The following is a 25076-nucleotide window of genomic DNA, read 5'->3' as shown; positions in this document are numbered from 1 at the left end:
TTAACGCTCGAACTATAAGCACATTACATCAGTTGCAATTTACAAAAGTCACTCCACCTGAACTACAAACTTTTTAGAATATTTCCAATGTATACAAGGCATTTACCGTGAGCAGATAAATTTTAATGCACTGCTCTTCCATACAAAGTCCTCTAAGCTCATAAAATACTCTAACACCACTCAAGTCTATAATGCGCTTTCTTTAAAACCTTGTGCGTATTACATGCACAGCGATCAGACTTCATGCAATTTTGTGCATATTCAAAGATCTGCATCTATGATCATCTCATTGCTGTTCTCCAGCCTTTTCTCCAGCAACGATTCGAAAAATGAGGTGCAGAGCTTGGTCAGCGGAGGTAGAACATGGGAAGATCCACTGAATATGGTTTCCCATGGTCTTTCACTCGGGACAAATGGAACTTCTTGGAAATGGTTGTGCTTTGCATTTGAATTAGACAGATCTCCGTAAATTGATGTATACCCAAACCTCTCTGCAAAGTAACCAAACACAATCCAAATAATTAGATCTTTGTTGTTCCTACAACTAAATTAGCATGTAACAAGAAACAAAGCAAAGTCTTCCAAGAAAGATGAGTCTGATATTATTTTACCTGCTTCATCCTGTGCAGCTTGACTTTTCCAAGAATTCTTGCTAATTATGTCCTCTTCCTTGTGTGGATTGAAGATGGTGTATTCATGCTCGCCGTTCATAAAAACAAGCAAAAGTTGATTTACGCCATTTGTAGCTGAGCTTTCGTGAAGCGAAGGATTGGCAGGTAGAAAGGCTAGGCTACCGCCTTTTGCCTGGATTGAAGGAAACAATAAGGCCACATTGAACTCTTCAATCCACACATCAAAGGAGTCGTACTTTAACAACAAATCTAATTCTAAAACTTAGTAATGTTAATAGAGAAGTTAACATGAAACTAACCAAAAGGAGGAACCAAAGTTATTATAACTAAATGGTTTGTTTACATGGATATACAAGTAAAACAAAATTATGGGAAACAAAAAAAATGCTGTGTGGAGCTTCTGTTAGGTTGCAGTGATTTGATATCTAACAAGAAAACGCTCTCACCATTTGACAAAAAAAAAAAAAGTTTGCTGAATGCAGGCTAGTGGCATCAACAACCTCATCGGAATTTAGTTGCAAAGCAAAGAAAGGGATGTAGACACGCTACCTTTGTCACTGTCCAAGTTGCCACAGGAACAGGATCTTCCACATGGAAGAAAAATATTACCCCATTTCCTTTTGCATCAGCATCACCTGGTGAACTGAGAAGAGCTAAGAGGGTGAATTGAGATTCATCATGGGAACAGCTTATGGCTGTAGAAAAAAGGGAACCATCAACAAGGCAAAAGATTCAATTTTCTAACTACTCAAAGAGAAAATAGTATAATGTTAAAAAAATATAAAAAATTCTATAAATATTTGACGAAATGTGAGCTTTGTTTGTAATCACACACCATTCGCAAAGCCACGGTAAGTTTACACTGGTCCAACAATGGACTGGTTCTTGCTGCCTATTTTGGACATTTGCAATTTCTTAATATTAGTGCCGGTATGCTAGAGACACTTGCAAAATAAAAACTTTAGGACTCAAGATTGTTGTTGTATGAAAGTGTTGACATGAACATCTAAATTGCCAAAAATGAACTGGTCCTTTTTATTTCATTTTAATTTTCTTGTTATTTTAGTCTTGGATTTATAGTACGATCATTTAAGAGCCAAAAAAATGCACACCTTCTGTAACGATCCCATGAGACCAGTACAATGCCAAATTTGAAGTACTCCAAACTGAAAGTTGTGGCTTTAAACCGTGTGTATAGGACACCAGATATTCTGATTTCCCAACAAATGAAAGCTTTGTAATTGGCTGTACAAGAAAAAGGAAAAAAAACAGATGTAAGAGCATTCGTTGCCATTTCGATTTGCCAGATGACAATATAGACAAAATGATGATTACCGAAAATGTATCTCCAATCATAGCCACAAGAATATTGGAATCCGGATCCCATAATGTAATCATAGTCTCAGCTGCAATAGCAGGACTGATCCATCGGCAGAAAAAACAGCAGCTGTTAATGGTTTTCCCCTGCCATCAATTCAAAGAAATTAATTGCATGGGAGTTCCACTGTGTAGCAACAGCGTATGATGGGAAAAGAAATATATGTAAGCAAATAATTTCAAAAAATAGTTTAAAGGTTTTGCCAATAATTCAATTAAAAAACAAGGCATCCTTTAAATTAAGAAACAGTATTTATTTTTTGTAATTAATGTATATACAAAATTGCAAGTTCCATACGCCCAATCAACTGGTTCAGCCCTAAAGTAGCATCAAATACAAGTATACTTTAAATATCTCTGCTTGATTCGAAAGCTGTCTGCTTCCACAAATTATTTCAATTTCATTCAATACAAATAATTTTTTATGTTAAAATAAATCATAAAAAATAAAAGGCATCATATGGGTAATGATATTAATATACTAAAGGAAAAATCATTTCATTGGCTGAAAAATTTAATACTTGTATGAACCAACAGATTGGCATCTCCAACCAGTTTTCTGCATTGATTCATTATTTCTATCGTCATATGAGTAACTGAAACATTTCCAATAAAGATAGGGTTACATCAAGGATCAGCTCTAAGTCCCTATCTTTTTACACTAATTATGGACGAACTGCGCACATTCAAGACACAGTACCGTGGTGCATGTTGTTTGCAGATGATATTATTTTGGTAGATGAGACACGTGAAGGAGTAAATACTAAGTTAGAATCTTGAAGGGAAACACTAGAAGGGAAAGGTTTTAAGCTTAGTAGATTAAAGACAGAATATATAGAATTTAAGTTTAGCAATATTAAAAGTAATGAAATAATTGTTAAGATAAGAGAGGACGAGTTGCCCGGAACCGAGAGATTTAAATATTTAGGATCATTTTTACAAAATGATGGAGAGATTGAGAGAGATGTCTTACATAGAATACAAGCAAGATGGGTGAAATGGAGGGGAGCGTCGAGTGTTTTACGTGATCGTAAAGTATCTCTTAAACTTAAAGGTAAGTTCTATAAAATCGCAGTTAGCCCTGCTATGTTATATGGAGCTGAATGTTGGGCTATGACTCGAGCACATGAGCAGAAGATGAGAGTAGCAGAGATGAGGATGTTAATGTGGATGTGTGGACATACGAAGATGGACAAAATAAGAAATGAGAGCATTAGAGAGAAAGTCGAAATTGCATCTATTGAGGAAAAACTCCGAGAGGCGCGTTTAAGATGGTACGGACATGTACTTAGACAATCAATAAATGCTCCAGTTAGGCGATGTGAAACTATGATAAACATGCATATCAAACGAGGAAGAGGAAGACCAAAAAAGACTTGGTTAGCAACAATAAAACAAGATAAAATTTATTTAAATATAGATGATAATATAATAGGAGATAGAGCTCAATGGCGTAAAAGGATTCATACAGCCGACCCCACCTAGTGGGAAAATGCTTGGTTGTCGTTGTTGTTATGAGAACCATGAACCCAAACCTGCAAAATAGATTACTCGTTTAGTCATTATATACATACAACGGGGCAACAGAAAGAAAAGAGCCTAATAGACACTACTTTAAAATCACCACCATAAGATGATGTGACAGCCATGTTGTGTCCAGGGCGAAATGCAAGAGATGAAACTTGAGCATCACTACATCAGAAAGTAAAGAACATATAAAAAGGTGTTTTATTTTTTCTGTTAGAGTGGAAGGTGTAAAGGGAAAAAAAAGTGCAAAGAAAACATTAGTCAAGTAGTGAAAATATTATAATTTGTCTTGGAGTTCAACGAAGGATAAGATTCATGTAACTGATTCCAAACAGTTGGGACAAACATGGGATGGTAATGATAACAGCACCAGGAACAGCACAGAACCAAGAATAGTTAAACGTTAAGCAGCAGAGAACAACTTGGCAACCAATCACTCAAAGAAGAGCTATGTCAGACCACAACCATATGGATCACTCAAGGATAAGCAACGACAGAACAGCAATGAAGTTTCAATATAAAATTGATCAACATTTAACTAATTCAAGATTGTCAACTTGAAGAATTTCTCTAGCATGAGTAATGGTAACAATCAAACTAATCACTCTTTTTCAACAATTCAAAAAGTTCAATATGCTGGAATAAGATATGTATAATTCAATCTGATCATTCAATGATGCTTTTCAACATATTGCAAAAGAAATGCTTGAATGTGCGGATATAATAATCAAATCATAAGCACCAAACTATATAGAAATTTAAAACCAATGAAACTTCTGTTACATGAAACAAATATCTAGAAAATTGAAAAGGAAATATGTTTGTCTCACTGATATGAAAGACCACATTGGTGTGCCAAATTAAAAACTTCTGCAATTCATATATGCATATATGAATTCCAATTGACATCATAGAAAATTAAAAGATTGATGGTCCCTATTCACAAAGTTATGAAAGATTTATAGAATAAATAAACAAAAAAAATAAAGAACAATAGATGAAGCTCTGTTTGTAGTCTTACCTGTGAGGCTCATATATGACAGTGGATAATAAGTACTCTGCCACTAGGGAACCACGACTCCAGTATTTTAGACAAACCAAACCCCCTAATTTTTCTTCTACATCAATGGTAGCCATTAAGGAGCCATCAAGAGAAATGGCTACAAGAGCCACATATAGCTGCAACAATTGAAGTACAAGTACATCCACAAAGCATTAGCCAAAAATTCAAAGATCTAATTCATCATCTACAAGAATTATGATAGCTATCTATGTTGTCATGCAAAAGTAATTACATGCTTAAAACAAATACAGATAGCAACCAAACAGATTTTAAGATTGACTCTCTCAAAATGCATCCCCAAGACATTATTTAATAAGGTGCAAATTTGTGATCTCGCTCTATAGAAACACAAACTACACACCAATACTAGCACGGTAGTTTAGCATGAATCTCAGAAATTATTGAGCTTTAAGCTAAATTAAATCTCTATCTTGTCCCAGACAATCCATGACTGATTGCCCCAGCAATAGAAACATATAATTCAATACCCCACAACTGCCACAAAGAGAGCCTGTGTGAATTATGTCACATGCATTTCCAGTTTCCAGCAAATAGGAACCAATTGTAGTACTTTCTAGTTAATGGAACCCAACAGTAACAATGATATTTACAGAGCTAATTCCTGGAAGCAATAATGTCCTAGCAAAAAATGACCTTAGAATCCATAAAAATGCAACTCCAATCAAGCTGTTTACAGAAATTTGGCAGTTGGTACAAATAATGCATTCTTTCCCAATGTCAAACTATTCTCCAACAGCAAATAAGAGGCTCCACAAATTAGAATTGCTGCTAAACTAACAGCCTATTTATGCATGGACAATTGACTCAAAGAGGTACGGATATACATCAATAGAAAAAATGTTAAGGTAATAGCCATAGCAGACAATACAGCACAGCAAATATATCTTGATGAGTTAATGCCTTACCATAACATCATCTGCAGGCTGAAAAATTCTTTTGCACACTTGGACCTAAGCAATAAAATAAATATCATGAGAACTTGCTTTTTCTTTAAAGGAAAAAAGAGATGTCGAACTCTAGATGATCATATCAGAATGCAAAAATAGACCCATCACCTCTGAAACCTCATGATTGTCAAACAAGCTATAGAATTGTACACAATAATCTTCAGTGGAAACAGCAACTAATCCAGTTGTCTGTTCAAATGCAACTTGTGTGCAGGAGCCTTCATGTTTGAGAGGAAACGAAAGAGGAGGCTGAAGATATAGTAGAATATATCAACATACAGAAGTTTATCCAGGAAAGGTTTTCAGTAAAATAAGCCAACCAAGAATTAATGTCTAAACCATATGGTATGACAAACCTTGATTCCCGATATGGATTTTGAGATATCCATTGTAGGCATTTTTAGCAGATGAATGTGATTATCCAAACAAAATACCTGAAAAAAAAATACGAATTAACATTGGCTTCCAAATTTCAATTAAATCAAAATGAGCATCATGCAAAGCACTACAAAGCAATAAAAAGTAGTGTGAGAAGTAGAAATATAGAGGATCATGAATTCTGTATAGGATCAGCAGTTGCCAATAATATGCAGAATGCCTGTAGATTTACTAAACATGACCTCCTTATTAAACATATAATAAAAAATGGGAAAATAAAAACCTCATTTTAAATTAAAAAATAATGTATAGATATATAAGAAGCAAGGTTTAAAATTTCAACCCGTGTCGAGGTTTCGGTCATGGACCGTAACGATACGGTTTTTGTACTGTATCGTGCCGTGCCGATATAGTTTCGGTATTTTTAAATATAAAATATATTAATTAAAAAATAAAATATTTAACATAAATATTTAAAAAATAAACAATATAAAAAATAATCTTTAAAAAAAGGAAAAGGTGAAAATAGATAAATAAATAAATATAAATTTTATTATAATTTTTAAATTAAAATAAATGAAATATAAAATTAATTAGATAATTTTATTAGGATTTAATAAAGTCTCTTAATATTATCTCCATGATAGCTAGGAGTTGATTAAAATAATTAATCTAAGTTTAATTAAAAAAATCTGAAATTCGAGACTACTCGAGCTTGCGCGACTTCGGCGCTATCGCGGGGTTACGCAACCCCTCAGCAAAGGCCGCGGGGATCGCGTGACTCCTTTGGCGTGGCCACGGTGGTCGTGCGACCCCTCTGTAGTGGCTATAAGGTCGTGCGACGCCTCCAAGGCAGCAGGAGAAGGGTTACCTCCGCTACTATTGCGAGGTCGAGCGACCTCTTCACTGCGGCCACGAGGTCGCGCAACACGTTGTAGCTGTCGTGGATCTAGTGCCAGGGTCGTGCTGGTGTCGGTCGTCGAGCGGAATGAGATGTTTCGCCCGTTTCGACTGTCTCGGCACGACACTTTAAACCATGATAAGAAGTCTCCTTAGTTAAGTTGGATTCCCATTTTGAGTTGGGCTTCCTCTTTGGTGTTTAAATTATCATAACAGTCACTCATAGTCCCACATGATTGAGAACAAGCAATCCCAATTAAAGTGTTTTGGTATTTTAGTCACATTGAGCCTCACCTTGACTTCAACAACTCTAAATGTTAGTGCCTAGCACAGACTTCATCAGATTATGTACTCATCTATGCAAACCATATTTTTAATCAGTCTTCATTGGCACACTTAAATTAGTAATTTTAAGTCGAGGATATGTTTAGATGAGAACACCAAGCATACCACTCAACAAGCAAACAACTGCAGCCTCAAGGCACAGCAATAAGCTCTTCTCCTGAAATTATCATGCTAACCTATCTTGAACAACTAGAGCTGAGAATATTTGCTCAGAGAGGTGAACAGTCGCACAAGAACACAGATAAGCAATCAGAAGTATACAGGTTCCAGGAATTCCTTAACCAGTTGGCTTAGCTTTCAATCTATTTACCAATTACCAGCATACATTTGCAAGGGAATTACTTTTGCATATACCTAATTGAAATGAATTACATCATGCTAATTTTGATGGAAAAAGTAGCATTATTGTATACTCTTTAACATTATGAAAGTTTATAATGATTTTTCTTTGTCACATTTACAACTTCTGATTGTATTTTGACATATTATGATCCTGTTTATTCAATCAATCATCCAGACAACATTAAGTTTGAACATTAGAGATGTCAATGCTAGTTTCTAAATAATGCAAACTTACAAGCATCCAGAACCAAGACAGAATAAAATTGTCATATGCTAAAAAAGTTGAAACAGTCGATTAAAGTAAAAGGGCATCCAATACACTAAACCTTGACCAATTAAAAGCAGCAAACGAAATGACTGATAGTTAGAAGCATGTTAAAAAGGCAGACTCACACATGAAAGGGACGGATCTGGAGATTCAGTGAAATATAAAAGCGGTGATCCTAGTCGTGGCTTAAATTTTTTCTTTCCAGTGTCAAGCTGCCAAACCACAATAACTCCTTCGTTCCCACCTGATAAATATTCATCAAAGGGTATACTTTCAGAACAAGGATGGATCATTCAGAACTATGTAAAAGGAAAATTGAAAGATCAGGAAATTAAGCAAATAAAAGTCACTCGTATTCTTTCTAAGAGTAGATGTGTATTAACTACAGCCAATCAACCATCAATGAACTAATGATAATATAATAATCCACAAAAAAACTTCTAAAAGATCATAGGCAAATAAACATTAGGTATGAAGTATGCACAACCTGAATACAAATAAGCGCCGTCAGAAGAGAAGTGAAGAAACTTTACTTCACTAGGGTGCCAATGTCATGTTGTGCAGGAATCCACATCATCATTATTTCTCACCCCAGGCTTTGCTTCATCAGAAGGATTCTTTGTGCCCTTGAGATTTTGTAAATTTTGAGCAAATTTCTCTCTCCCAAAATTGTACCACATCAAGATCCTTCCTGTATCATCACCTCCAGCCACCATTCTCAGAGTTGCATGGAATGCAAGACACGTCATCTTTTTTGTGTGGTGTAGTTTGATCTTTTTTATTTCATCAAACCTAAAATTGTTTGCAGGAATTCTCCAAATATGAAGCTTTCTTTTGTTTGAGATGCCTAAGAACTCCCCATTTTTACTTGCATATAATATCTCTGGATTTCTTGTCTGTGAGAATTAGATACCAATTTATATAGTATTCTTGACCTGATCTATTAGCTCAAATTGATAATTTTGATTCTTACAATCTAATAGGACAGAATAGTAGTCATTAAATGGCGACAACTCAAATAAAAAAATAAGCACATGAGCAGCAAGCTAAAGTTCTATTATCAACCTCAGTCAGTAGTCCTCCAACAGGCTTCTGGTTTTTTAAATTGTAAATTTGGACTTGCCCACGTAATGCTTTCTTTTCACCAGCTGGTTTGTTTGTCTTCAACTGAGAAACATGCATAAAGATTAGATCCCTCTTCAGTGCTTCCAATGGTTGATAAACTTGGAATTACCTGCACGAATATGATATCATGCTAAGAATGCCAATTTAAAGGGCATAAGAAGGAAATTCATAAGTCTCAACCCAGAAATTCACTTAAGACAAGAAAATAAAGGATGAAAAATCATCAACGTTATAGTTATGATTCCATTCTAATTTTGTTATGTGTATAGCTAAGAAATACAAATAAATTTCATGTAAAATTAGCTCACTGCTTTTGTCATTAAAACAAAAGCAGAACATAATCTAAACTAACTCCAAACTGATATACATATGACTCTATTACACTTTTAGTATAACCAAGAAACTAAAAAAAGCACACAAAATTAGCCCATCGTCATCCCTTTTAAAACAAAAGCAACATATTCTGCAAACTCTGCTAGATTGTTAGGACTGAGTTTCAAACCAATATTCAAAAAATTCTCGACCGCACTTTATTTTGTAGAAGACTAGAAGAAACACACTACATGAAACGAAATTCCTACTTACCATAGAATGAACTGAAACTGGATCAAAACCCAGTAACAGATAGTCCCATCCAATGAGGAAGTCCAGCAGTAGCTCATGAACTTACTTGAAGGTGCGGCCACTCGCACTACAACGACAGAAGTGCAGTCAGTGTGTCCACCCTCCAATTCCATAATCTGAGGCACAAAAGATCGAATTTTGAACACCAAGTAGTATTTCCTTCCGCAAAAGAGATACAGAAAATACAAAAAATTGAAATTGGTCAAGTAACCTGCATTCCGGTAGAGACACTAAAGATGGATACAATGCATCCGGTGCAGACCAAGAGCCTCTTGCTGTCTAGGAGAAGGCAGGAGGCGAGGTAATGAATCTCCGGCCGCCAGTGATCATTGGACGACTCGCCGGTGATGTTGGAACCTAGGAACGGCGAGTACAAGAAGCCAGACAAAAACGGGAGCGACAGCTACTGTCGGATTTTAGATCAGCCTCGCGCGATACAAAAGCAGGAGCGACAAGTTTTAGGTTTCGGGTTATAATGAGTCATGGGACGCGGAGCTGGAGGTACTGGCCCGGGCAGTGGAGGATACAGCGAGATCGGAAGCGTCGGAGACGTCCACGGTGACGTGGAACAGGGAGGGGTGACGAAGCTGAGGGGCACCTGAGTCCAGGTCGACGTCCTGACGGAAGCGGCTAGGACACCCATTATATATATATATATATATATATATACATATATATATATATATATATATATATTGGCTCAAATTCCGTCAGGACGTCGACCTGGACCCGAGTGCCCCTCAGTTTCGTCGCCTCTCCTTGTTTCACGTCACGGTAGACGTTCCCGACGCTCCTAATCTCGTCGCATCCTTCATCACCCCGGGCCAATACCTCTAGCTTCGCACCGTCTGGCTCATTATAATCCGAAACCTAAAATCCACTGCTCCCGCTTTTATCTCGTGCGAGACCAACCTAAAATTCAACAACAGCCGCCGCTCGCACTTTTATTCGGCTTCTTATACTTCTCATTCTTAGGTTTCAACATCACCGGCGAGATCCAATGATAACGGCTGAAGATTCATTGCCTCAACTACTATCTTCCCCAGGATGGCAAGAAGTTATTGGTCTGTATGCACTATCTCCATCTGTATGGTATGTTTACTCAGAGGGGTGGATTGAGGAAGGAAAGAAATCAATGAAGGAAACAAAACCCTACGGTGAGAGAAGAGAAAAGATAAAGAATGGGAAGGAAGAGAAAAGAATGAAGAGAGAAGGAAGAGAAAACTAAATTAGAAATAGTTTGGCGAAGGTCTTCGACGCCAACGAGCTGTTCGGACATGATCTAATCCCCTGACGGGAACGGCGCGATGGGCTTCCTGCCCAAATCCATCACCACCTCAATGAGCTTCTGGATCTCCTAGTGCCGCACGAGATCTCTCCTCATCCGAGGCGGGACCAACTCGAGGAACAAATCCAACTCCTTGTGACCGCCGGAGCTGCGGGGGAAGCGCGCTCGTCGTCGGGTCGCAGCCCTGAGGAGGAGGCCGAGTCATGGTAGTGGCCCCATAAAGAGCAGCGATCGGCGTCGAGGCGGCAGAAGGACGGGACGACAACCTTGCCTCGGCGAGGGGAGCGGCGGGAGGCGGAGGACGATCGGACGATGAGGCTCCGGCACAACATCTGCAGCTAAGGGAAAATATGAGCGGGAGACAAAGCTTCCAGCATGTTCTCTGCGCCCAAAGCGGGCGGCAGATCGCTGTGCTGTTCTCCTACTCCGACCTTTTGCCTCTCTTCTACTGCCTCAGAAGGTTCAAGCGAGCGGCAGCGGCGGGGAAGGGCGCGGCGGAGCAGAGGCGGAGGTTGAGGGAAGACAGCCCGCGCGCGGTGATCTGGGCAGTGGTTGTCGCACAGTGCAGCCGAGGCGCGTGACGAGGAAGGTCAGAAAGAGGCGTTCCGTATAATTTTGGAGGATAAAATATGATTTATACATCTATCCGTCCTTTATTTCAGATAAAGTACATGAAATAAACGGAGGAAAATTTTCCGCGCCTTCGTTTTCAAATCCGTCCTCCTAAGTAAACAAGGTATTAGTGCCTCCGCCTTAAATATAAATATATATAAAGGATTTCTTTACCTGGCTCATTATAATCAACCTAACGCCCGTCCGCCGCTCACGCTTTTTGTCCCGAGCACTGACCTAAAATCCGACGGCGGCGCCATTCCCGCCTCGTACTCGCCGTTCCTAGATTCCAAAGCAAGCGGCCCAATGATCACCGGCGGCCAGAGATTCGTTGCCTCGCCTCCTGCCTTCTCCCAGGATGGAAAGAAGCTCTTGGTCTGCACCGGATGCACTGTCTCCATCTTTAGTGTCTCCACCGGAATGCAGGTTACTCGACCAATTTCAACTTTTTTGTGTATTTTCCGTATCTCTTTTGCGGAAGGAAATACTACTTGGTGTTCAAAATTCGATGTTTTGTGCCTCAGATTACGGAATTGGAGGGTGGGCACACTGACCGAGTCACTTCTGTCGTTGTAGTGCCAGTTGGCGCGCCTTCAAGTAAGTTCATGAGCTACTGCTGGACTTCCTCATTGGATGGGACTATCTGTTACTGGGATTTTGCCTCAGCTGAGTTGATAAAGAAGGTGAAGATCCAGTTTCCAGTCCATTCTATGGTAAGTAGGAATTTCGTTTTATGTTGTGTGTTTCTTCTAGTCTTCCTTCTACCATGATTCAAAATAAGGGCTTCATCCGTCGTGTTCCACGTCAAGGTGGATTTGCATTCGAGAATTTTTTGAATATTGGTTTGAAACTCGGTCCTAACAATCTAGCAGAGTTTGCAGAATATGCTGCTTTTGTTTTAAAGAGGATGACAATGGGCAAATTTTGTGTGCTTTTTTTAGTTTCTTGGTTATACTAAAAGTGTAATATAGTCATATGTATATCAGTCTGGAGTTGGTTTAGAGTATGTTCTGCTTTTGTTTTAATGACGAAAGCAGTGAGCTAATTTTACATGAAATTTATTTGTATTTCTTAGCTATACACATATACCAAAATTAGAATGGAATCATAAGTATAACGTTGATGATTTTTCATCCTTTATTTTCTTGTCTTACGTGAATTTCTGGGTTGGGCCTTATGACTTTCCTTCTTATGCCCTTTAAATTGGCATTCTTAGCATGATATCACATTCGTGCAGGTAATTCCAAGTTTATCAACCATTGGAAGCACTGAAGAGGGATCTAATCTTTATGCATTTCTCTCAGTTGAAGACATAAACAAACCAGCTAGTGAAAAGAAAGCTTTACATGGGCAAGTCCGAATTTACGATTTAAAAAACCAGAAGCCTGTTGGAGGACTGCTGACTGAGGTTGATAATAGAACTTTAGCTTGCTGCTCATGTGCCTATTTTTTGATTTGAGTTGTCGCCATTTAATGGCTACTATTCTGTCCTATTAGATTGTCAGAATCATAATTATCAATTTGACCTAATAGATCAGGTCAAGAATACTATATGAAATTGGTATCTAATTCTCGCAGACAAGAAATCCAGAGATATTATATGCAAGTAAAAATGGGGAGTTCTTAGGCATCTCAAACAAAAGAAAGCTTCATATTTGGAGAATTCCTGCAAACAATTTTAGGTTTGACGAAATAAAAAAGATCAAACTACATCACACAAAAAAGTTGACATGTCTTGCATTCCATTCAACTCTGAGAATGGTGGCTGGAGGTGATGATACAGGAAGGATCTTGATATGGTACAATTTTGGGAGAGAGAAATTTGCTCAAAATTTACAAAATCTCAAGGGCACAAAGAATCCTTCTGATGAAGTAAAGCCTGGGGTGAGAAATAATGATGATGTGGATTCCTGCACAACATGGCATTGGCACCCTAGTGAAGTAAAGTTTCTTCACTTCTCTTCTGACGGCGCTTATTTGTATTCAGGTTGTGCATACTTCATACCTAATGTTTATTTGCCTATGATCTTTTAGAAGTTTTTTTGTGGATTATTATATTATCATTAGTTCATTGATGGTTGATTGGCTGTAGTTAATACACATCTACTCTTAGAAAGAATACGAGTGACTTTTATTTGCTTAATTTCCTGATCTTTCAATTTTCCTTTTACATAGTTCTGAATGATCCATCCTTGTTCTGAAAGTATACCCTTTGATGAATATTTATCAGGTGGGAACGAAGGAGTTATTGTGGTTTGGCAGATTGACACTGGAAAGAAAAAATTTAAGCCACGACTAGGATCACCGCTTTTATATTTCACTGAATCTCCAGATCCGTCCCTTTCATGTGTGAGTCTGCCTTTTTAACATGCTTCTAACTATCAGTCATTTCGTTTGCTGCTTTTAATTGGTCAAGGTTTAGTGTATTGGATGCCCTTTTACTTTAATCGACTGTTTCAACTTTTTTAGCATATGACAATTTTATTCTGTCTTGGTTCTGGATGCTTGTAAGTTTGCATTGTTTAGAAACTAGCATTGACATCTCTAATGTTCAAACTTAATGTTGGCTGGATGATGGATTGAACAAACAAGTTCATAATATGTCAAAATACAATCAGAAGTTGTAAATGTGACAAGGAAAAATCATTATAAACTTTCATAATGTTAAAGAATATACAATAATGCTACTTTTTTCATCAAAATTAGCATGATGGAATTCATTTCAATTAGGTATATGCAAAAGTAATTCCCTTGCAAATGTATGCTGGTAATTGGTAAATAGCTTGAAAGCTAAGAAGGAATTCCTGGAACCTGTATACTTCTGATTGCTTATTTGTGTTCTTGTGTTACTATTCACCTCTCTGAGCAAATATTCTCAGCTTTAGTTGTTCAAGATAGTTTAGCATGATAATTTCCGAGGAGGAGCTTATTGCTGTGCCTTAAGGCTGCAGTTGTTTTCTTGTTGAGTGGTATGCATGGTCTTCTCGTCTAAACATATCCTCGACTTAAAATTGCTAATTTAAGTGTGCCAATGAAGACTGATTAAAAATATGGTTTGCATAGATGAGTACATAATCTGATGAAGTTTGTGCTAGGCACCATATATTTAGAGTTGTTGAAGTCAAAGTGAGGCTCAATCTGACTAAAATACCAAAACACTTTAATTGGGATTCCTTGTTCTCAATCATGTGGGACTATGAGAGACTGTTATGATAATTTGAACACCAAAGAGGAAGTCCAACTCAAAATGGGAATCCAACTTAACTAAGGAGACTTCTTATATATCAATACATTATTTTTTCATTGAAAATGTGGTTTTTTTCCCATTTTTTATTATATGTTTAATAAGGAGGTCCTGTTTAGTAAATCTACAGGCATTTTGCATATTATTGGCAACTGATGATCCTATACAGAATTGATAAACCTCTATAGTTCTACTTGTCACACTACTTTTTATTGCTTTGTACGGCTTTTGATGTTTAGATTTAATTGAAATTTGGAAGCCAATGTTAATTCATATTTTTTTTTTCCAGGTATCTTGTTCAGATAATCACATTCATCTGCTAAAAATGCCTACAATGGATATCTCAAAATCCATATCGGGAATCAAGGTTTGTCATACCATATGGTTTAGACATCAATGCTTTGTTGGCTTAGTTTTACTGAAAACCTTTCCCGGATAAACTTTCGTATGTTGATATATTCTAGTATATCTTCAGCCTCCTTTTTCGTTTCCTCTCAAACATGAAGGATCCTGCACACAAGTTGCATTTGAGCAGACAACTGGATTAGTTGCTGTTTCCACTGAAGATTATTGTGTACAATTTTATAGCTTGTTTGACAACCATGAGGTTTCAGAGGTGATGGCTCTATTTTTGCATTCTGATATTATCATCTAGAGCTTGACATCTCTTTTTTCCTTTTAAGAAAAAGCAAGTTCTCATGATATTTATTTTATTGCTTAGGTCCAAGTGTGCAAAAGAAATTTTCAGCCTGCGGATGACGTTATGGTACGTCATTAACTAATCAAGATATATTTGCGGTGCTGTATCTGTTATGACTATTACCTTAACTTTTGTTCTGTTGTATCCGTAGCTCTTTGAGTCAATCGTCCATGCATTAGTAGGCTGTTAGTTTAGAAGCAATTCTAATTTGTAGTTTGACATTTGGAAAGAATGCATTATTTGTACCAACTGCCAAATTTCTGTAAACAGCTTGATTGGAGTTGCATTTTTATGGATTCTATGGGTCATTTTTTGCTAAGACATTATTTCTTCCAGATTGGAGTTGCATTTTTATGGATTCTATGGGTCATTTTTTGCTAAGACATTATTACTTCCAGGAATTAGCTCTGTAAATATCACTGTTACTGTTGGGTTCTATTAACTAGAAACAAGTATATTTGATACAACTCAGTTATGGGGTACAGAAATATCCATTTTGATTCTGATTAGCTGGCCACATAGATAGTCAGGGATATAAGCTAGAAAGTACCACAATTGGTTCCTATTTGCTGGAAACTGGAAATGCACGTGTCATAACTCACACAGGCTCTCTTTGTGGCAGTTTTGGGGTATTCAATTATATGTTTCTATTGCTGGAGTAATCAGTCATGGATTGTCTGGGACAAGATAGAGATTTAATTTAGTTTAAAGCTCAATAATTTCTGAGATTCATGCTAAACTACCATGCTAGGATTGGTGTGTAGTGTGTGTTTCAATAGAGCGAGATCACAAATTTGCACCTAATTAAATAATGTCTTGGGGATGCATTTTGAGAGAGTCAATCTTAAAATCTGCTTGGTTGCTGTTATAGTTTGTTTTAAGCATGTAATTACTTTTGCATGACAACATAGATAGCTATCATAATTCTTGTAGATGATGAATTAGATCTTTGAATTTTTGGCTAACTCTTTGTGGATGTACTTGTACTTCGATGGTTGCAGCTATATGTGGCTCTTGTAGCCATTTCTCTTGATGGCTCCTTAATGGCTACCATTGATGTGACAATTCCTGAAGAAAAATTAGGGGGTTTGGTTTGCCTAAAATACTGGACTCGTGGTTCCCTAGTGGCAGAGTACTTATTATCCACTGTCATATATGAGCCTCACAGGTACGAAGACTACAAAAAGAGCTTCATCTATTGTTCTTTATTTTTTTTGTTTATTTATTCTATAAATCTTTCATAACTTTGTGAATAGGGGCCATCAATCTTTTAATTTTCTATGATGTCAATTGGAGAAGTATTTAATTTGGCACACCAATGTTGTCTTTCATATCAGTGAGACAAACATATTTCCTTTTCAATTTTCTAGATACTTTAGTTTTATGTAACAGAAGTTTCATAGGTTTTTAATTTCTATATAGTTTTGGTGCTTATGATTTGGTTATTATATCCGCACATTCAAGCATTTCTTTTGCAATATGTTGAAAAGCATCCTTGAATGATCAGATTGTATTATACATATCTTATTCCAGCATATTGAACCTTTTGATTGTTGGAAAAGAGAGATAAGTTTGATTGTTACCATTACTCATTTTAGAGAAATTCTTCAAGTTGACAATCTTGAATTAGTTAAATATTGATCAATTTTATATTGAAACTTCATTGCTGTTCTGTCGTTGCTTATCCTTGAGTGATCCATATGGTTGTGGTCTGACATAGCTCTTCTTTGAGTGATTGGTTGCCAAGTTGTTCTCTGCTGCTTAACGATTCTTGGTTCTGAGTTGTTACTGCTGCCGTTATCATTACTACCATCCCATGTTTGTCCCAACTGTTGGGAATCAGTTACAGGAATCTTATCCTTCGTTGAGCTCCAAGACAAATTATAATATTTTCACTACTTGACTAATGTTTTCTTTGCACTTCTTTTACCATTTACACCTTCCACTCTAACAGATAAAATAAAACACCTTTTTATATTTTCTTTACTTTCTGATGTAGTGATGCTCAAGTTTCATCTCTTGCATTTCGCCCTGGACACAACATGGCTGTCACATCATCTTATGGTGGTGACTTTAAGGTAGTGTCTATGAGGCTCTTTTCTTTTTGTTGCCCTGCTGTATGTATATAATGACTAAACGAGTAATCTATTTTGTAGGTTTGGGTTCATGGCTCTCATGCCAGCAGAAATAATGAATCAATGCAGAGAACTGGTTGGAGATGCCAATCTGTTGGTTCATACAAGTATTAAATTTTGCTGCCAGTGAAATGTTTTTTCCTTTATTATATTAATATCATTGCCCATTTGATGCCTTTTATTTTTTATGATTTATTTTAACATAAAAAGTTATTTGTATTGAGTTAAATTGAAATAATTTGTGGAAGCAGACAGCTTTCAAATCAAGCAGAAATATTTAAAAGTATACTTGTATTTGATGCTACTTCAGAGCTGAACCAGTTGATTGGGCGTATGGAACTTGCAATTTTGTATATACATTAATTACATAAAAAAGATACTAGTTCTTAATTTAAAGGATGCCTTGTTTTTTAATTGAATTATTGGCAAAACCTTTAAACTATTTTTTGAAATTATTTGCTTACATTTCTTTCTTTTCCCATCACACACTGTTACTGCACAGTGGAACTCCCATGCAATTAATTTCTTTGAATTGATGACAGGGGAAAACCATTAACAGCTGCTGTTTTTTCTGCCGATGGATCGGTCCTTGCTATTGCAGCTGAGACTATGATTACATTATGGGATCCGGATTCCAATATTCTTGTGGCTATGATTGGAGATACACTTTCGGTAATCATCATTTTGTCTATATTGTCATCTGGCAAATCGAAATGGCAACGAATGCTCTTACATCTGTCCTTTTTTTTCCTTTTTCTTGTACAGCCAATTACAAAGCTTTCATTTGTTGGGAATTCAGAATATCTGGTGTCCTATACACACAGTTTAAAGCCACAACTTTCAGTTTGGAGTACTTCAAATTTGGCATTGTACTGGTCTCATGGGATCGTTACAGAAGGTGTGCATTTTCTTGGCTCTTAAATGATCGTACTATAAATCCAAGACTAAAATAACAAGAAAATTAAAATGAAATAAAAAGGACCATTTCATTTTTGGCAATTTAGATGTTCATGTCAACAGTTTCATACAACAACAATCTTGAGTCCTAAAGCTTTTATTTTGCAAGTGTCTCTAGCATACCGGCACTAATATTAAGAAATTGCAAATGTCCAAAATAGGCAGCAAGAACCAGTCCATTGTTGGACCAGTGTAAACTTACCGTGGCTTTGTGAATGGGGTGTGATTACAAACAAAGCTCACATTTTGTCAAATATTTATAGAATTTTTTATATTTCTTTAACTTTATATTTTCTCTTTGAGTATTTAGAAGATTGAAATCTTTTGCCTTGTTGATGGTTCCCTTTTTTTTACAGCCGTAAGCTGTTCCCATGATGAATCTCAATTCGCCGTCTTAGCTCTTCTCAGTTCACCAGGTGATGCTGATGCAAAAGGAAATGGGGTAATATTTTTCTTCCATGTGGAAGATCCTGTTCCTGTGGCAACTTGGACAGTGACAAAGGTAGCGTGTCTACATCCCATTCTTTGCTTTGCAACTAAATTCCGATGAGGTTGTTGATGCCACTTGCCTGCATTCAGCAAACTTTTTTTTTTTCAAATGGTGTGAGCGTTTTCTTGTTAGATATCAAATCACTGCAACCTAACAGAAGTTCCACACAACATTTTTTTGTTTCCCATAATTTTGTTTTACTTGTATATCCATGTAAACAAACCATTTAGTTATAATAACTTTGGTTAGTTTTATGTTGACTGCTCTATTAACATTCCTAAGTATTAGAATTAGATTTTGTTGTTAAAGTACGACTCCTTTGATGTGTGGATTGAAGAGTTCAATGTGGCCTTAGTGTTTCCTTCAATCCAGGCAAAAGGTGGTAGCCTAGCCTTTCTACCTGCCAATCCTTCGCTTCACGAAAGCTCAGCTACAAATGGCGTAAATCAACTTTTGCTTATTTTTATGAATGGCGAGCATGAATACACCATCTTCAATCCACACAAGGAAGAGGACATAATTAGCAAGAATTCTCGGAAAAGTCAAGCTGCACAGGATGAAGCAGGTAAAATAATATCAGACTCATCTTTCTTGGAAGACTTTGCTTTGTTTCTTGTTATATGCAAATTTAGTTGTAGGAACAACAAAGATCTAATTATTTGGATTGTGTTTGGTTACTTTGCAGAGAGGCTTGGGTATACATCAATTTATGGAGATCTGTCTAACACAAATGCAAAGCACAACCATTTCCAAGAAGTTCCATTTGCCCCGAGTGAAAGACCATGGGAAACCATATTCAGTGGATCTTCCCATGTTCTACCTCCGCTGACCAAGCTCTGCACCTCATTTTTCGAATCGTTGCTGGAGAAAAGGCTGGAGAACAGCAATGAGATGATAATAGATGCAGATCTTTGAATATGCACAAAATTGCATGAAGTCTGATCGCTGTGCATGTAATACGCAAAGGTTTTAAAGAAAGCGCATTATAGACTTGAGTGGTGTTAGAGTATTTTATGAGCTTAGAGGACTTTGTATGGAAGAACAGTGCATTAAAATTTATCTGCTCACGGTAAATGCCTTGTATACATTGGAAATATTCTAAAAATTTTGTAGTTCAGCTGGAGTGACTTTTGTAAATTGCAACTGATGTAATGTGCTTATAGTTCGAGCGTTAATTTGCACAAATTTTTCTTTCAAAAAAAAATAAAATTCTTAATGATTTATGGTTGAGAAAAAGAAAGATTTCTCTGCTCATCAAACACCAAATACTTAAAGGAGGGCGAGAACTTCTTATGTAATCTCAATGATGATGATGAATAGTTCTTGTTAAATGTAGGATTAATCCTGGAAATTCGAAGGACAATTGTGCAGATTGAATCTACTCAGGTTCATAGAATATATCTAGAGTTGAATCTACTTAGGCTAAAGATTCAGCAAAAAAAAGAACAATGATATAATAAGCGCGTACCATTTATTACAATACTACTCGGCCAAGCAGAATTAGGAGAATGGTGACAAGAACATTAATGATAGTGACAAGATGGCGAATTACACGAAAACACAAACCAAAATCGATCAGCTTTTTTATAGCAGTAAGCTACTTTTCCAGACTACATAATCATGAAGCTGGATAGGGGAACAAATTTTATTTTTGCAGCAGGGCTTCCTTCCTTTTGTGATTGAGCAGCTCCAATCACATTTGCTCATACAACCATTTCATAAATCTGACCAATTAAGGACAGTTTGGTATCCTTGATCAATTACTTGAAAGATTGACATCATTGACAAAGTCGAGGTAAATATCTCCCTTATGTATTCTAAAGACTAATAGACATCCGTGATTTACCTCCTCCGTGTTGGTCCTGGGACGAGTTGGCGGGGGTGCTGGAGACGAGCGTATTCACCTTTTGCCACAATTGAAAGATTGACATCAGAGCACCTTAGTAGGGTGTTAAATAGACATTCCTTTCCATTATGAGTGGACATTATAACTGCAAAAAGGTGGAACCGCCACCCTAGCGGCCCCCTGGGCCTGGCCCCCCAGGATTCCAGAGGGAGTGAATCACGGTTAATGCTGGGCAAGAGAGGTGACTGGGGGTCGCAGGAATTTTTGGCACAGCAGACCAGGATTTTAACCCCGTGTGCAACTGGCGACCTTTGACCCCAGAACCTTAGCTGCAAGAATCAGGCACCTCTCCAGCTGATCCAGCCCGTGGGGGCTATGAGTGGACATTATAACACTCACTCACGAGAGAGAGAGAGAGAGAGAGAGAGAGAGAGAGGAGAGTGTTAATATGTATTCACTAAAAAAAATAATGATTTAGGGACGAAAATCTAGGACGAATATTTTTCATCCCAAAATCATAATAATTTTAGCAACAAAAAAAAAATCGACCCAAATTAACAACGTAATCTGCAACAAAATATTTTCATTTCAAATCCCCAACAAAACATATTTTCAACGCCAAATTCGTCCCAGAATTTGGGACAAATCCTAGATTCGTCCCCAAATCTAGGACGAATCCAAGATTCATCCCAGAATTTAAATTTTAAAAAAAAATCAGAAGGCTTAAATATGAACATGGAGACATCGAAATTTCATGAAACAAATTTCTATCTGTTTGTATCATTTTCCTGATTGTAAAAACATCCTCATCCATAATTTTAACCTAATATTTTGAGTGTGGTAATTTTTTAACCTAAATTAGGTCAAATTCGGGTTAAAAAATCACCACACTCAATATATCAGGTCAAAATTATTTATGAGGACATTATTACGATCAGGAGAACCATACGAACACATAAAAACTTGTTTCGTGTAATTCATGTCTCTAGATCCATATTTAAATCTTCCGATTATTTTTTCTTTTTTTAAAAAAAAATTAAATTTTGGAAGAATCCCAGATTTGGGGACGAAATCATGAATTCATCCCCAATTCTGGGACGAATCCTGGATTCATCCCAGAATTGAAAATAAAAAAGAAGGAAAAAAAATCAGAAGGTTTAAATATGGACCTAAAGACATCGGAATTTTATGAAACAAGTTTCTATATATTCGTATAATTCTTCTGATCGTAATAATATCCTCATAAATAATTTTGACCTAATATATTGAGTGTGCTAATTTTTTTAACCCAAATTTGACCTAATTCAGGTTAAAAGATCACCACGCTCAAAATATTAGGTTATAATTAGGGATGAGAATGTTTTTACGATCAGAAGAACGATACAAACACATAAAAATTTATTTCATAAAATTCTAATATCTCTAGATTCATATTTATAAAACATATATAGTTTAATACTAACTAAGAAAGTGACTGTCCAACGCATGTTCGTATATGTAGCCAAAACCTTAAATACGAACACAGATATATCAGAATTTTATAAAACAAGTTTTTATTTGTTTGTATCATTCATCTTATTGTAAAATGTCCTCATCTATAATTTTAATATAATATATTGAGTGTTGGGAATTTTTAATCCGAATTTGACCTAATTCGGGTTAAAAAAATCACCGCACTCAAAATATTAGGTTAAAATTATGGATGAGGATGTTTTTACGATCAGGAAAATGAAATAAACGCATAGAAACTTGTTTAATGAAATTTTGATATCTCTATGTCCATATTTAGGATTGTAAATGAACCAAACGTTCGTGAACAAACTTGGTGTTTGGCTTGGTAAGAGCTTGTTTATGTTCGTTCAATATACATAAGATTAATTAAACAAACAAACTTGAACAACTCGTTAAGCTAAACAAACAAGCTTGAACACATATATGTTCAGCTCATTAACGTTCGTGAACAACGTTCATGAACAATGTTCGTGAACAACGTTCATGAATAATGTTCGTGAACAACGTTCGTGAACAACGTTCACGAATCATATTCATTAATAAAACACTTTTCAATATGCTAAATAAATAATAAATAAATAAATAAATTTAAATTATCAAGCCCAATAATCAATCAAACAACTTAAAGTTTCAAACAATTAAACAAGCTTGAATTGAGAGCTTGATAACATCTAAACGAACCAAGCTTGAACCAAGCTCAAGCCAAGTTTGAATTGAGAGCTTGATAACATCTAAATGAACTAAACTCAAGTCAAGCTTCAAACAAGCTCAAGCTCATAAAAAATACACTAAGTTAAGCTTGAACACTCATTTCAAAAGCTTGGTTCATTTTAAGCTCGGCTCGGCTCAACTTGGTGGCCTTATCAAATAAGCTCGAATACCCCAAAACTCGGCTCGACTCAATTTGTTTATAGCCCTGTCCATATTTAAGCCTTCCGTTTTTTTTTCCTTTTTTTTTCAATTTTCAATTATGGGATGAATTCTGGATTAATCCCAGAATTGGGGATGAATCTAGAATTCGTCCCAGAATTAAAAATTTTTAAAAAGAAAAAAGAAGAAGAAATCAGAAGGCTTAAGTATTGGACCTAGAGACATCGAAATTTTATTAAACAAATTTCTATGTGTTTGTATCATTCTCCTAATTGTAAAAACATCCTCATCCATAATTTTAACCTAATATTTTGAGTGTGGTAATTTTTTAACCTGAATTAGGTCAAATTCGGGTTAAAAAATCACCACACTCAATATATTAGGTCAAAATTATTTATGAGGACATTATTATGAACAGAAGAACGATACGAACATATAAAAACTTGTTTTATGAAATTCAGATAACTCTAGGTCTATATTTAAGCATTTCAATTATTTTTTCTTTTTTTAAATTCTGAGACAAATCCCGAATTCATCCCTCTCTCTTCTTGTTTGTATTTTTGTTTTTTTTCTTTTTTTGTAAATTATAAAAAGATATTAAAAATTTTAATATTATTTTTTTAAAAAAATAAGATTAATAATAATAATAATAATAATTTAAATATTTTAAAATATATTTAAATTATATTTATTTAATATATATTAATTTTAAGATGATTGAGTGGATTGTGGAATCCATGTTAATGTTAAAAGGAATGTTGGTGAAAAAGATATGTTGTTATAATGAATATGTGACAGTGAATCTTATGTTTTTTGATGAGATGATGGATGTTATAATGGATTAGCGTTATGGATGCTCTCAGATGACGAAGAAATGTTCGATGCATTAGCACTATAAGATCACCGCCTGCATCATGGTTTTTCTCGGAGGTGGAGTAGGGCATGCATTATTGCCCTGTAAAGCAGGCACCATTCAGCAAGCTATCAAAGGATAGTCAGTACTGACAAGCAGGCAGAACTATTTCACTTTTAGTATAATCAAGAAACTAGAAAAAGCACACAAAATTAGTCCATTGCCATCCCCTTTAAAACAAAAGCAGCATATTTTGCAAGCTCTGCTAGATTGTTAGGACCGAGTTTTGAACCAATATTAAAAAAAATCTCGACCACAAATCTACCTGGACGTGCAACCCGATGGATGAAGCCCTTATTTTGAATCATGGTAGAAGGAAGACTAGAAGAAACACACTACCTGAAACGAAATTCCTACTTACCATAGAATGGACTGGAAACTGGATCTTCACCTTTTTAATCAGCTCAGCTGAGGTAAAATCCGAGTAACAGATAGTCCCATACAATGAGGAAGTCCAGTAGTAGCTCATGAACTTACTCGAAGGCGAGGCAACTAGCACTATAATGACAGAAGTGACACGATCAATGTGTCCACCCTCCAATTCTGTAATCTGAGGCACAAAAGATTGAATTTTGAACACCGAGTAGTATTTCCTTCTGCAAAAGATATATGAAAAATACACAAAAAGTTGAAATTGGTCAAGTAACCTGCATTCCGATGGACGCACTAAAGATGGAGACAGTGCATCCGGTGCAGACCAAGAGCTTCTTGTCATCCTGGGAGAAGGCAGGAGGCGAGGCAACGAATCTCTAGCCACTAGTGATCATTGGGACGCTCGCAGGTGATGTTGGAACCTAGGAACAGCGAATACAAGAAGTCGGAGCAGCGACGGATATTGGATTTTAGGTCAGGCAAGTGCGACACAAAAGCAGGAGCGGTGGCACAAAATCGGGAGTGGCGGTTGTTCGGAAGGGTTTTAGGTTTCGGGTGATAATGAGCCAGGTTAGAAAAAGAAAATTC

General features: G+C 36.4%; 1 protein-coding gene and 1 pseudogene across 2 annotated transcripts; one reads left to right on the top strand and one right to left on the bottom strand.

Annotated features, from left to right (window-relative positions):
• Nucleotides 1-24898, bottom strand: LOC122009730 (annotated as a pseudogene).
• LOC122009729 (WD repeat-containing protein 75-like) lies at nucleotides 11623-20160 on the top strand. 2 transcript variants are annotated; one of them, XM_042566008.1, is made up of 16 exons: nucleotides 11623-11875; nucleotides 11974-12162; nucleotides 12687-12857; nucleotides 13028-13436; nucleotides 13680-13798; nucleotides 14983-15060; nucleotides 15169-15309; nucleotides 15415-15459; nucleotides 16395-16561; nucleotides 17393-17471; nucleotides 17550-17635; nucleotides 18071-18200; nucleotides 18294-18426; nucleotides 18842-18987; nucleotides 19348-19540; nucleotides 19661-20160. In XM_042566008.1, the coding sequence occupies exons 1-16, from the start codon at nucleotides 11756-11758 to the stop codon at nucleotides 19888-19890; spliced, it is 2436 nt and encodes an 811-aa protein (XP_042421942.1). In that variant the 5' UTR covers nucleotides 11623-11755; the 3' UTR covers nucleotides 19891-20160. The 2 variants fall into 2 exon arrangements, with proteins under 2 accessions (XP_042421942.1, XP_042421943.1); XM_042566009.1 differs by having other exon boundaries at nucleotides 11740-11871.
• Nucleotides 24899-25076: the final 178 nt, after the last annotated feature.

Source organism: Zingiber officinale, chromosome 8A (genome assembly GCF_018446385.1).
Source record: "Zingiber officinale cultivar Zhangliang chromosome 8A, Zo_v1.1, whole genome shotgun sequence".
Taxonomy (NCBI): Eukaryota; Viridiplantae; Streptophyta; class Magnoliopsida; order Zingiberales; family Zingiberaceae; genus Zingiber; species Zingiber officinale.
Note: the sequence above shows the minus strand (reverse complement) of the source record. Positions and strands in the feature narration are given on the sequence as shown.